The sequence below is a fragment of the Conger conger genome, chromosome 9, assembly GCF_963514075.1.
Source record: "Conger conger chromosome 9, fConCon1.1, whole genome shotgun sequence".
Classification (NCBI taxonomy): domain Eukaryota; kingdom Metazoa; phylum Chordata; class Actinopteri; order Anguilliformes; family Congridae; genus Conger; species Conger conger.
Window position 1 is genome coordinate 41,113,283 of NC_083768.1, and position 12,409 is coordinate 41,125,691.

Below are 12,409 nucleotides of genomic sequence, written 5' to 3' on the forward strand. Positions count from 1 at the left end.
TGGGGATCCAGGAAGTCGTGTCCACCGATCACCTTCAGCATTGTTCCGTTGTTTGTCACCAAACTTCTCCATGATTGGTGGAGCTCCTCTCCTGCTTTCTACCAGTAAGGTGACGTCAAAATCTGTCTCAGCCTGTGTGTTACTAGCCCTGCGGGGTGTGAAGGGTACGGCTAAGGCTGAGCAGTCCTCGACCAGCCTGGTCTCTGGCCCATCCTGTGAGTGGGGGCCCCAGGGCGGGTCGCCAGGTTGATGGATGTCGGGCTGCGTGAGAGAGACTGGTGGGTGACTCACTGGCTTTAAAATGAATGGCATTCATGCGTCCCCCTTCCAGCTATTTCAAGGATTCATTTCACAGCTCTTTACCGTGTATGTGTTAAGCCTTTTTACAGTAAATATGCTGCAAATATGTGCACTGTTGGGAAACATAATGATGAATGTATTTTTTGCATGACTGTATGTTCGGTACCGAGTCCTCTGTGCGTGGAGTTAGCGTGTTTTCCCCGTGTTTTGCGTGGGCTTCCTCCAACAGACCAAAGACGTATGCGCTCTTACTTAAGAGTCTTACTGGAGACACGTCAGTCTCAGCATGTCTGGCTCCTGTAGGCCTTCCGTTTACTTTCAACCTAATGTGTATTCAGAGGTCTCTATCTCGACTGCTTGAAGTGGCAAGTTGGACTCCAGATATTCAAGCAGAATTTACCACTACCTACTTATAGATTAGGTGCCCAGTGCTCACTTGTAAGTAGTTTTTGCTTAGTGAGCTTTTCACACTGCAAGAAAAAAGCCTCTTAACAAGTCTTGTAATGAGAAATTGTTTTTTTTCTCTCAAGTAGAAAATATGAGCTTATTTTAAGTTAGTGTGTGCTTGACAAATGACATTTTCTTCCAGTCTTTGAATGAGTAAAACTGTCTCACCTCGCTGGCAGTATCCTTGTGTTTTTTCACTGAAAAAGTAATGTAAATAGTGATTGACTTTTTGGGTTTTTGCAGCGCAGTACCGGTTCGCGCACGGACGTTTGAGCTCTTGTTTTGCACACAGAGGTTTATTTACTCAGCGAAGCTCCGAAACCCCATTCCACCCCGTCCTCTGGAGCGAGGCTGGGACCCCAAACACTTCCGTCTCTGCCCTTTGACCTTTAGGGGCCTTCTTAGCTCGTGGGCGTGGCCTCGTAAAATTATGACTCCACGTTCCCCGAGCTGGCTGTTAGCCAGATACGTCCGCCCAAGCTGTGCAGATGTGTTTTGCACTCTTACCATTGGTGGAGCTGCGAGAGGAGGCGGTGACTGAGGCTAACGACAGTTGACCAATAATATAATGCTGCCTAAAACAATGTAGAACCAATAAGATTGCAGGAAACCAATCTCCAATCTCACAAACTGCTAGCCTCCCCGGGCAGTCTCTCTTGAGACTGAGCTTGGGCTCGAGAATGCCTGAGTAGGCTACTGACACAGGGGAATCTAGATATTTAGAGGGGTGTAAATCTAGGTTGAGACATGCTTTGACATGAAGTGACAAGGCTAACCCCAGTATGGGTCTGTTTACCTGGATATAGCCTGGCTGCATTCTAGTAGGCTAGGCTAGATTTTCACTTTTCAAAAAACCTGACCTGTTTTTGCCGGAATGCCTAGATGGTGTTTCACCGACTTCTCACCACGGAAACGTGCACTGGGACTGCAGAGCTGAGCAGCTGGGCTCATCTCCTGCAGTCTTCCACCATCTCTCTTTCCTTCTCTCTCTCTCTCCCTCCATCACGCTCGTTTACCCTCCCCCTCGTTCTGTAATCCAAAGCAGATGCCTCTCCCTGTTTCCTGGACACCTCATGGCAGGGGGGGGGTGTATGGGGCAGATTTATCAGAAAAAAAAAAAAACCCTCTCATCCGCACATGGAGCGGGCGAGATAGTTTCGCTCTCGGCTGGAATTGCTTTTTTTGGCGATGGCTGGCAGCTGCAGTCCCTGGATAAGCAGGTGTGCCAGGTATCCTGCTGACCAGCCTGACTGGAGCAGCAGGTACAAAGCTCCTCCTGTCCTTCAGCCGGGCTCCCGCCTGCCGTCTGCAGTTCGCCGCATGCGGAGCGTTTACTCTTCCGGTGGGCATGCAGAAAATTAACTCTTTATTTACGCTACGCTTAAGGCCGGGTTTAGCTTTGCGGCGGTGTTTGAAGTGGGGGGGGAAAAAAGTGGTTGCTGGTTGTAAGAAAAATCGGGTCAAACTTTACTTGGAACCCCCCCTCTCCACAACACTGTCATACACACGCTGTCATACACAGCTGTCGCAAGACATCATAACAGATGATGACAGGTTATGTCAAATTACATAAAACTGTCATGCTTTTATTGGTAAATGTTACTGTAATAATTTATGTTATATGTGTAATAATGTTACATAATTAATGTGTAATGCCATGTGACACAGCCTGACGTCTTGTTACAGCTGTCCTGTCACGGGTATGACAGTGTTATGTCAGCCTTATGGTGAGGCGTTCAAGTGTCGCCAAATAATCTACACCACGATAATGCTGAGCGCAAAACAGACATGCTTCTGGTCGGGTTACGGTGTCAGTTGGCTCACGGCGGTAGACAGGTTTGTGTATTGTGGGGGAAAATACTGTGGAGACAGAAGTTGTGCAGATATATTTGTTGCCAGTATAAAATTGTCTTTGGTTAAATCTTACACGGCACTCTGAGCAAAACATAGAAGTCCCAGCATGGCATACCGGTCCGTTCTGGCCCACTTCAAGCACTCGTACTCCCACTGATTACAACGGTCTTTTACTGTGGAGAAAATATTGCTGGACAAAGGGAGGGAAAAAAAGTCCGGGAGCTTAAAATAAGTGGGGGACGCAAGAAAAAGTCCCGTTACTCCAAAGAGCGATACGTAGAACTGGTGGCACTGCATACAGGTGAGTACTTCAAGTGCTTGTTGGCTGTCTGTATTCACACATGCAAACCACAATCTCAGCCAATTAAATTTGTAGAAATATCTGTTTTTTTTTTTGGCAGGAGCTAACACCGATTGCGCAAGCTAAAGCCCTAAGGAAATCTGGTCTTTAGTTAATTGACTGCTTATCGGACATCCTTATCCAGAGCGATTTACAAAGCTTCATTTGAGAGAGAGAGAGAGAGAGAGAGCGAGAGAGAGAATGAGGGGGGGACGACGACAACTCCACTATACAGTACAAAGACACATTTCACTGAAACAACCGAGGTTAAGTAACAAGCTCTGGGTACAAGAGCCGTGCCCCGCTGGGAGATGAACCCCTAACCTCGGGAGTAGTAAGCTCATTTCCTGAACCGCTACGCTACGCTACGCTACAGTCAGTCTCCCTAACCGCCCATTCCTTTCCCCCCCCTTTTATTACACTGAAGCTTCTCAGGAAGAGATGTGTTCTGACTCAATAAGGTGCCTCCCCAGAATTCAAAAAATGCATCCTCCTTTCCTCCACTGGTCTCCTGCCCCCATGTTTCTGGAGAGGAGAAGGGAGTCTGTGGATTTTCACGTTTACCCAAAGAGGTGTCCAGTGTTTCTTTAGACAGTGAACGGACGGCCCTATTCAACGCTAGCAACTTGCCAAGATGCTCATGGGGGATGTACAACAACTAACGGCCAACGTCTACCCACCAATCACTAACCACCAACGTCTACCCACCAATCACTAACCACCAACGTCTACCCACCAATCACTAACCGCCAACGTCTACCCACCAATCACTAACCGCCAACGTCTACCCACCAATCACTAACCGCCAACGTCTACCCACCAATCACTAACCGCCAACGTCTACCCACCAATCACTAACCGCCAACGTCTACCCACCAATCACTAACCGCCAACGTCTACCCACCAATCACTAACCGCCAACGTCTACCCACCAATCACTAACCGCCAACGTCTACCCACCAATCACTAACCGCCAACGTCTACCCACCAATCACTAACCGCTAGACTTCTACCCACCAATCACTAACCGCTAGACTTCTACCCACCAATCACTAACCGCTAGACTTCTACCCACCGCACACCGCACAGGCATATGTGAAGCCTGAAGTGTGAGGAATGGCTCCAGCACGCTTGTGGTCTCCATTATTTATTGTGATAGAGTGCAGCAGGACCTTTGTGCATTTATACGGCACATACATATATTTCTCTCTAATGTGACTCTCTCTTCTCCAGATAAAATAGGTTTGCACACGTTTGCACAGGGTGCAGCAGGGCTTCAGGAGAATAGATGATGATTGCGATTAAATGTGGATTCAATCTGATTAAACGTTGATCATTGTGATTGAAATAATTAACTGAAGAAACTGAAGAACTGAACAGGCAAATGAATAAAAATACCTTTTTTTAAAAACTAGAAAAATGTGAATTGTAAAAAATGGAATTTTGAACATGAAGTGATTTTTGTTGATTACATTTTGTACATAGCTGGTAATTGACTGTCATCCTGTTTACTGTATACGTGCCTTGCCACTGTTTGAGTGGCTCACTCAATGGCTATCTGACTAGCCATACACTCAGGAAAACCACAAAGCAAGAGTTTAGATGATTCCAAGGGCCCTTAGTGACAGAGGTCCTCAAAAAATATTACAGCACTGGATTTTCTGGGCTTGGGGGGGGGGCCCAATGTCTTTTTTCGTGGGGCTCTAAATCCCCTGCCTACAGTATACCTCCTCCTAATCCTAAAATTCAACCTGTCTGTGGGCTGCGCTCCGACAACTCGGTCAGGGTATACAGTCTGTTAATGTGACGCCACATTGTCTGTTTGACTTGTACTGTAGACAGACGTTTGTTGCGCAGGAGTGATGGCAGCAGTGCTCTCGTCCCTGACCCCCCTGTGGTCCTGTCTGTACAGGTACAGTCTGCGGGCGTTACAGTCCTCTGGAACTGCTGCAGCACAAGCTGCCAGACTGTCTGAGCAAGCAAACACCCCGCTTTGTTTAATCAAGAGCTCTGATCAATACCTTATCGCGGCTTTGAAAGCCAAAGGCCTGCAACAGTCATCCTGGAGAGCTGCAGGGTCGCTCTGCTGGTGTTTGTGTTCACCTTGAGATCAGCAACCAGTTCAGGCCCGAGAAAACAAAACAGCTGGGGTCAGTTAGTTGTGTAATCCCTGCTGTAAAATCCAGCTATGCCAGCTTGACCGGCTTGAAAATTGAGCTGGTCTAGCTGGGTATGAGCTGATCAACCAGCCAGTGCTGGTAGCTCGAATGAGCTGGTAGCTGGTCACATAGCTTGATCTGGTCAAGCCGTGTAAAGCTGGGAGGTGGTCAGAACTGGTCAACCAGCTAAACCATGTCAAGCTGGGAGCTGGACTGAACTGGTCATCCAGCTAAACCATGTCAAGCTGGGAGCTGGACTGAACTGGTCATCCAGCTAAACCATGTCAAGCTGGGAGCTGGTCTGAACTGGTCAACCAGGTACCAGCTGTTTCAAAATGTAGCTTGCGTTTCTGTCAGCATGGTTGAACTGCCTTGATTAGTGAATTAAGTCTCTCTCTCTCTCTCCCTCTCCCCCTCTCTCTCCCTCCGTCTCTCTCTCTCTCTCTCTCAGCCGTCCAGCGAGGCCGCATGTCGAACTCCCAGACCAGCCCGGGGCAGTACCTGACCAACGGGACCGAGGCCTACAACGGGCAGCCCTACCTCTCGGGCTTCATCTCCCTGCTGCTGCGGGCGGAGCCGTACCCCACCTCCCGCTACGGGGCCCAGTGCATGCAGTCCAACAACCTGATGGGCATCGAGAACATCTGCGAGCTGGCCGCCCGCCTGCTCTTCAGCGCCGTCGAGTGGGCCAAGAACATCCCCTTCTTCCCCGACCTGCAGCTCATGGACCAGGTGAGGCTGCCCGGCCGCCAATACCCGCTAAACCCGGGGGGGGGGGGGGGGGGGTCAGGAAGCCCTTTAGGGCAGGGCTGTCAATCTGTATTCCCAGGGGGGGCTGCGGTTTCTGTGGGTTTCTGTGGGTTTCCTTTTCAATCGGGCGCCAAATAGGGCCTCGAGAACAAGGTCTGTGGATTCTTTAGCCAATCACTGACTTCAATGAGCCAGTGGTGCTAAGAACACCCTGAAGAAGCAGTGGACACTATGGCCCTCCAGGACTGGCGTTTGACACCTGTTCCTTAGGAGGTCAAACCGACGCCAGTGTCCACCGCATACATTTTCTCTTCTACTGAACTGGAGTGCTCCTCTGAGAGGAACGAGGGTCAGACTGTTTCCGTCCATGACGTTTCCCTCATTACATCCCAAATGACTAAACCCATGCGGACAGTTAAAGATGCAATCAGAGTGCAGACAGTACCAGGCCTGGAAATTGGCTTAGATGGGGGAGATTCCTAAAGGGTTGGAAGTCATCCTTCCTAACGGGCAGGGACAGCACAGTTTCCCCGATCATTGCTGTTTTGCGATGCGGTGCACACCAGACGCGAGTCCCGGCTCTAACGGTGCCGTTTGCCCTCCTTCCTCCCCGCCCCCAGGTGGCGCTGTTGCGCATGTCGTGGAGCGAGCTCTTCGTGCTGAACGCGGCGCAGTGCTCCATGCCGCTGCACGTGGCCCCCCTGCTGGCGGCCGCCGGCCTGCACGCCTCGCCCATGTCCGCCGAGCGCGTGGTGGCCTTCATGGACCACATCCGCGTCTTCCAGGAGCAGGTGGAGAAGCTGAAGGCCCTGCAGGTGGACACGGCCGAGTACTCCTGCCTCAAGTCCATCGTGCTCTTCACCTCCGGTCAGTACCCCCCCGCGGGCCGGTCCTGCTCACTGCGGTCTGGGGCGGCCCCCTCCTCGTTCCCGTGTCCGATTTCCACCCGCTGGTGAATTTATCACGGTCGTCAGTCAGCCAGTCAGTCATCAGGCAGTCAGTTATCAATCAGCCAGTTAGTCAGTTATCAAGCAGTCAGTCAGTCATTGTGTTGTCAGTTAGTCATGAGGCAGTTGTCAGTCAGTCAATGACTCAGTCAGTCATCAGGCAGTCAATGAGCCAGTTGGTGAGTTGCACACATTGTCTCGCACAACCGTGGACCACTCTGAGGATTCATTGGGCAATTGAGCCGTAGCAGGTTTATCAATTCTGATCGAGTCACAACCTATGGAATCAACAGAAAAATAAAAAGTATGCCTGAACCAGTTATGTCTGTGGCATGATGCGGAATGTGTTCTCCATTTTGTAGCACATTCCACTTATGGACTTGGTGATCTTGTATATTCAAGAAGAAATTAAATCTGACTCCTCCGCCGATGTTGTCATAAAGCGTATACTAAGATAACATAACACTCATTACTCAATATGTTTCTTCACCTCATAGTCTTGCTGGTATGCATTGTAGTAGCCCCTCTGTGAAACACACACTGGATGATATCCAGGGCAAACAGACACAGGTGGGAGAAGTTAGCGGCTCTCTGGTACGCTGTCAGGATGGTTCAACCAACACCTCTCCTCTGGGCACTTCTTCTCATCCCTCACTTTTTCATGTGTTCCATCCATTATTGAGCGCTAGCAGGCAGCACCCCTGAGCCCCCACCCCCCCACCCCCCCACCCCTCCCCCACCCCCCCCACCCCTCCCCCATCGTCACGGCGGCTGAATTATGCATGCTGTAAAAAAAAACCCACGACACTGGCCTAGCCCTGACCTACATAACCCCTGCAGCCAGGGGCATCTGTGTGACCGGCACCCCTCCCCAAATGCCCCTGCCGCACCCCGTCCTGCCCAAGACCCTACTCCCCCCCCCACCCCCGCTGTGAATCACTGGCACAGACTAACAGGGAGAGACAAACTCCGGGACCCCCCTCTCCGGAGCGTTGGGGGCACGTCCTGCAGCCCAAGGGCTTCTGAGAGCCCCCGCCCCGTCACTCTGATCTGTCGACCTCCCTCTGCCAATCTCACAATCCCACCCCCCAGCCCCCCCACCCCCATCCCCAAACGGCCACCAGAGGCTGGGCATGGAGTCGCTGCAGAGATACCCTGCTTCCCACCGCCGCTGAAGGTCCTCTGTCACCGGACGGAAGGTTCCGGCACGCAGGGCAAGGGGGGGGGGGGGGCAGAGGTGTGAAGGCACTCTGCCTTCTCTGAGACGGAGACACGACCCCTCCTCCCCTCGAGGGGGCGAGCAGGTCTCGGATCGCGCTCCCCCCCCCGCCGCGTTCCCCACCTCAGCTGATTGACAGGGGGGAATGCTAGTGTTGCACTTTGACCTTTGCCTCCGCCCGACGACCCCTCGGTCCCCTCCAGCTGCCGGTGTCTGTCTGTAACGGCATCGCACTGTATTCGGTGACAATGACAGCTCCGGAAGCCCTGTATGACCCTCAGATCTATTTTAGGTTTTTAGTTTTTTTTTTCGGAAAGGAAAAACACACAACGACACGTTAAAGGAATAGACAATGAAGCCCCTTTCAAGATTTCAGCGCTGCGTTCAGTGCCGCGTTAAGACTGCACATGGGAAGAGCTGAGTGCCGCGGTGGGGCAGTAACTTTGACGTTATCCATCCAGGAAACCGAGTGGCATGCAGAATAAGCTGCTCTGCCCACGTTTACATCTGCCCGTGTCACACAACACTGGCATGTAATCGGACGTGCTATAAAAGGTCAGAGTCAAATTAGGTCAAAGTTCGAGAGATTTGAACTTTTGAGCGTGGCGACTCGGCGTTAATTTTTAACCGAGCACTCGGGCAGGTGTAGCTCTGCTGCCAGTTCAGGCATCGACGCTTCCTCCAAAGGAAGTTAACGGTTCTGAAGCCACGTTGAGCATTACGACACTGATCATACGCGAGCAGCTTCAGAAACGGTGGGATCGAGGATGCAGACACGCAGTGCTTCGCAGTATAATATCACTGCTGTGCATTCCCTAACCCTTTGAAGAGTAGGCTTTTCGAAATGTTTTCTGGAACTCACATTGCCTTCAATTACCAGTAGTGGTTGGCACATCAGCACTAGAATGTTCAGTTTGTGGTCCTACACCTTAAAAGGTTAATTGTACCGTAGCTACAAAAACTCTTAATAGTAAGTAGATGAATGCACAAATTCTTGAAAGGTTAAGTTTCACTCTGTGCGGGTTTTAAATAAACGCACTGGCTAATGAAACGAATGTGCGCCGCAGACAGCAGCCAGATTCAGCTTCAGCTTTTCAAGTTTTGCATGATTCCCTTGTCAGAGTTTATACGTAACACTGATGGTTTTGAGTCATTCCCCCCCCCTCTCTTAACGGGTGACCGCCTCTCTCTCCCCCGCAGACGCCATGGGCGTGTCGGACGTGGCCCACGTGGAGAGCGTGCAGGAGAAGTCGCAGTGCGCGCTGGAGGAGTACGTGCGGAACCAGTACCCGGGCCAGCCCAGCCGGTTCGGGCGCCTCCTGCTGCGCCTCCCCTCGCTGCGGGTCGTCTCCTCGCCCGTCATCGAGCAGCTGTTCTTCGTGCGCCTGGTGGGCAAGACGCCCATCGAGACCCTGCTGCGGGACATGCTGCTGTCCGGCTCCAGCTACAACTGGCCCTACGTGCCCCTGCAGAGGGACCGGCCCCTCCCTCTGCACTACAACGAGAACGGGCCCTGACCACACCCCAACCCAACCGCCCCACCCGCCCCCCGACCACGCCCAAGCCTCGTATGACCTCACCAGCATCCCCCCCTCTCCCCCACCCACGCAAACATCGCCACTCACACTTTCTCAGGGACCTTGCCTACCAGCCGGACCACGCCCGCCAAAAACCTCACCCACATCACCCCCCCCCCCCACCCCAGTAGTGTTGCGGTTACACTGCCTGCCACTCAAGGCTGTTGCCGTGCAGCCCTGAGCGGGACTCGTGAAGCAAGAGAAGGGATTGGCCGAGAAGGACGGACTCGTCTCGCGTCGAAAGTTACTTCAAAAACCTGTTTCTGAAGGTTTAACCCACGAATCAGGCTGCCAAACCACCGATCCTCCAAACTGAGGAAGCTCGGCGGCCATTTTGTTGTCTTGCTTGAATCTGCCCGTTGATCCAGGGACCGGAAGCTTCCGGAAGCTTCAAATGTGATGCGCAGAGTACCTGTTGAGACAAATTTGAAACCGCTGTGTGTATTTTCGTGTGTGTATGCGTGTATGCTGGCATTAAGGCAAGCTGAAGACGAGTCCGTACAGTGGCCTGTGGACCTCCAAGGCCCTGGCAGAGGTTGAAGCAGTTAAGGCCAGAGAAGGACTGGGTTAGGTGGGACAGGGCAAGGAGACACAAGAGGCAGGAAAACTGACCTCACTACCAAGCAGGTAAACATGTTGGCCTTTGGTCGCACTTACACAGACAGCTACAGCCTTGGCCAAACCAGCACATGCTCTGTGGAGTGGATGGGCTTGACCCCAGTAAAGAGACTGGGCGCAAAGACTGGGATCCAAGCCCTCTTCCACACCACAAAGGCCCCAAGGGCATGATGGGATTTGTAGGCCGGCTGGTGACAGACAGCTCCACTGACAACCAGCATGGTGGGACATTGTATGCAAACTGGCTGTGCGCTCACACTACAGCCCTTGGACTGAATCAGAGCTGGAGAGGGGGCTCTTCTCTCAAGGCCGCATTGTAAAACAGTATTTTTTTATTTTTTTTCATTTTCACGAATACACCGTGGGACGGATCTTGTCGGCGTAATAAAGTGTTAAGTTGCTGAAACTGGACGTTGGAAACACAAGCCATGGGGAACAGCGAGAATGACTGACACCTCAGCCTACGGGCCACTCCTAGAGAAACGTTTATGTTAGACATTCTGTGTCTCTCTCCCTTTCTCTCTCGCTCTCTCTTTTTCTTAATCTCTCTTGTTCTCTTTCTCACTCGCTATCTTTCTCGCTCTCTCTCTCTCTCTCTCTTCTTTGTTTGGAAGTTTTGGTTGAGTCAAAAATCTGAATAAAATCTTGTCGTTCTCCGACTGTTGTGTGCCACGTTCTCATTGAGCCAGAATCGGTCATTCACCCAGTCCCTCTGTGTCTCGCTACGACGCGGTGTCTCGACCGCGGGACCAGAGCGGCCACGCCTTACAGGGCCGGTTAAACAAGAACGTACAGAGCACCGCATCCACATTACATTACAGGCATTCAGCCAGTAATCTTATCCAGTGCAACTTAAAGGTACAATAGGTCATTTCGGACTTCTAACGGTCAAGAGAGGAACTGAAGCCATTGGCTGTGGCAATTAAAACCAATGAGCTTGAATTATTGTACTGCTACATTATTGTACAGCAAGTCGGCCAGTAAATAAGCAAGCCATGGTTGCCAAGGTGAGCCAGCCACACAACTATAAGCAAAACCTGAGTATTCTAAGTATTTCAGTCTTATATTTAGAGGTTAAATGTCTATTCCTTATGTCGATTACTTTTTTGTCAAAAAGATCCCCAATTAGGTCACAAGTTTTGCTTGTTGCCAATGGGGCAAGACAATTTCACTTATTAAGCAAAAGGTCACTTAAAATAAGCTAAAGCTTTCCACTTAAAAATAATTTTAAAAAAAAAACTTGAACACTTAAGACTTTTTTTTTTTTTAAGTCACTTTTTAAGACTGTTCTGCAGTGCAGGGGCCGGCTACAGCAAGCCGATGGAAAAAAGGGGCGGAACTCCCAGTGGGCCCGGACCGCAGAGGCGCATTATGATGAGCAGCCGCCTATAAACCCCCCGAATCTCCCGTTTCCCTTGAGCGGGGCCGAGGCGCCCGGCGAGTGACTTACGAGCTCATTCCGGAGCTGTCATTCCAGGACCCCGGCGCCCTGCGCGTACGTGACCCTTTTTAAACTTTAATGCGCGTCGTCAGGGAGACGCGCCGACCTGCAGGCTTTCCGTTACTTTCGGCAGTTGAGGTTTGAATTTAAAATCCGACTAAACCTAGGAGGTGTGTGTACAGTATGTCACATGATGAGTGCAGGAGTATATGCAAGGTATGAACACCTCAGAAGGTAGAACATGTTCAAAATACAACTCAAATTTATGGTAAATGTATGGACGGGAATATTAATATTGATGGCGATTGGAAGTAAAGGCCCTTTTATCCACTCAATAAAAATCATATCTCATAGACCTGACCCTCACATTATGTCAACCACAGCTATGCATGCCATGAAGAATAAAAGTCTTATATTCCCATTTTCTGCTATATTGCAAACGATGACAAAAACCGTTAACTGATCTGAGGTGAATCAATATGCTCCTAATAGGTGAAAGTGTGGACCCCGGGCCGCTGAAACGGCCCATTTCGAAGATAATGAAGAAATCAAAGACAAAGCAAATGACAATGAGCCAAACCCGCATTGTCTTAATAAGCTATCAAATCATAAAATGACGAGCTTTAATCACGTGTCCACCGTCATCACCATTAGCAGCATGCACACGTTTCCCCGGGGCAGAGTTTGAGAACCGCGGTCATGGATACGTGGCAGATTTAAATCTCTTAATTCTCGTCGCTGCTACGGCGACACATGT

General features: G+C 50.8%; 1 protein-coding gene across 1 annotated transcript in view; it reads left to right on the forward strand.

The window, feature by feature from the left end:
• The window catches only part of LOC133137260 (nuclear receptor subfamily 2 group F member 5-like), an 18,548-nt gene extending 7,678 nt beyond the window's left edge, over positions 1 to 10,870 (forward strand). The window contains exons 2-4 of the mRNA XM_061255426.1: positions 5,552 to 5,832; positions 6,471 to 6,717; positions 9,217 to 10,870. Of these exons, the coding sequence (XP_061111410.1) occupies positions 5,552 to 5,832; positions 6,471 to 6,717; positions 9,217 to 9,533 (845 nt within the window). The 3' untranslated portion in view covers positions 9,534 to 10,870. The remainder of the gene's footprint in view (positions 1 to 5,551; positions 5,833 to 6,470; positions 6,718 to 9,216) is intronic.
• Positions 10,871 to 12,409: the final 1,539 nt, after the last annotated feature.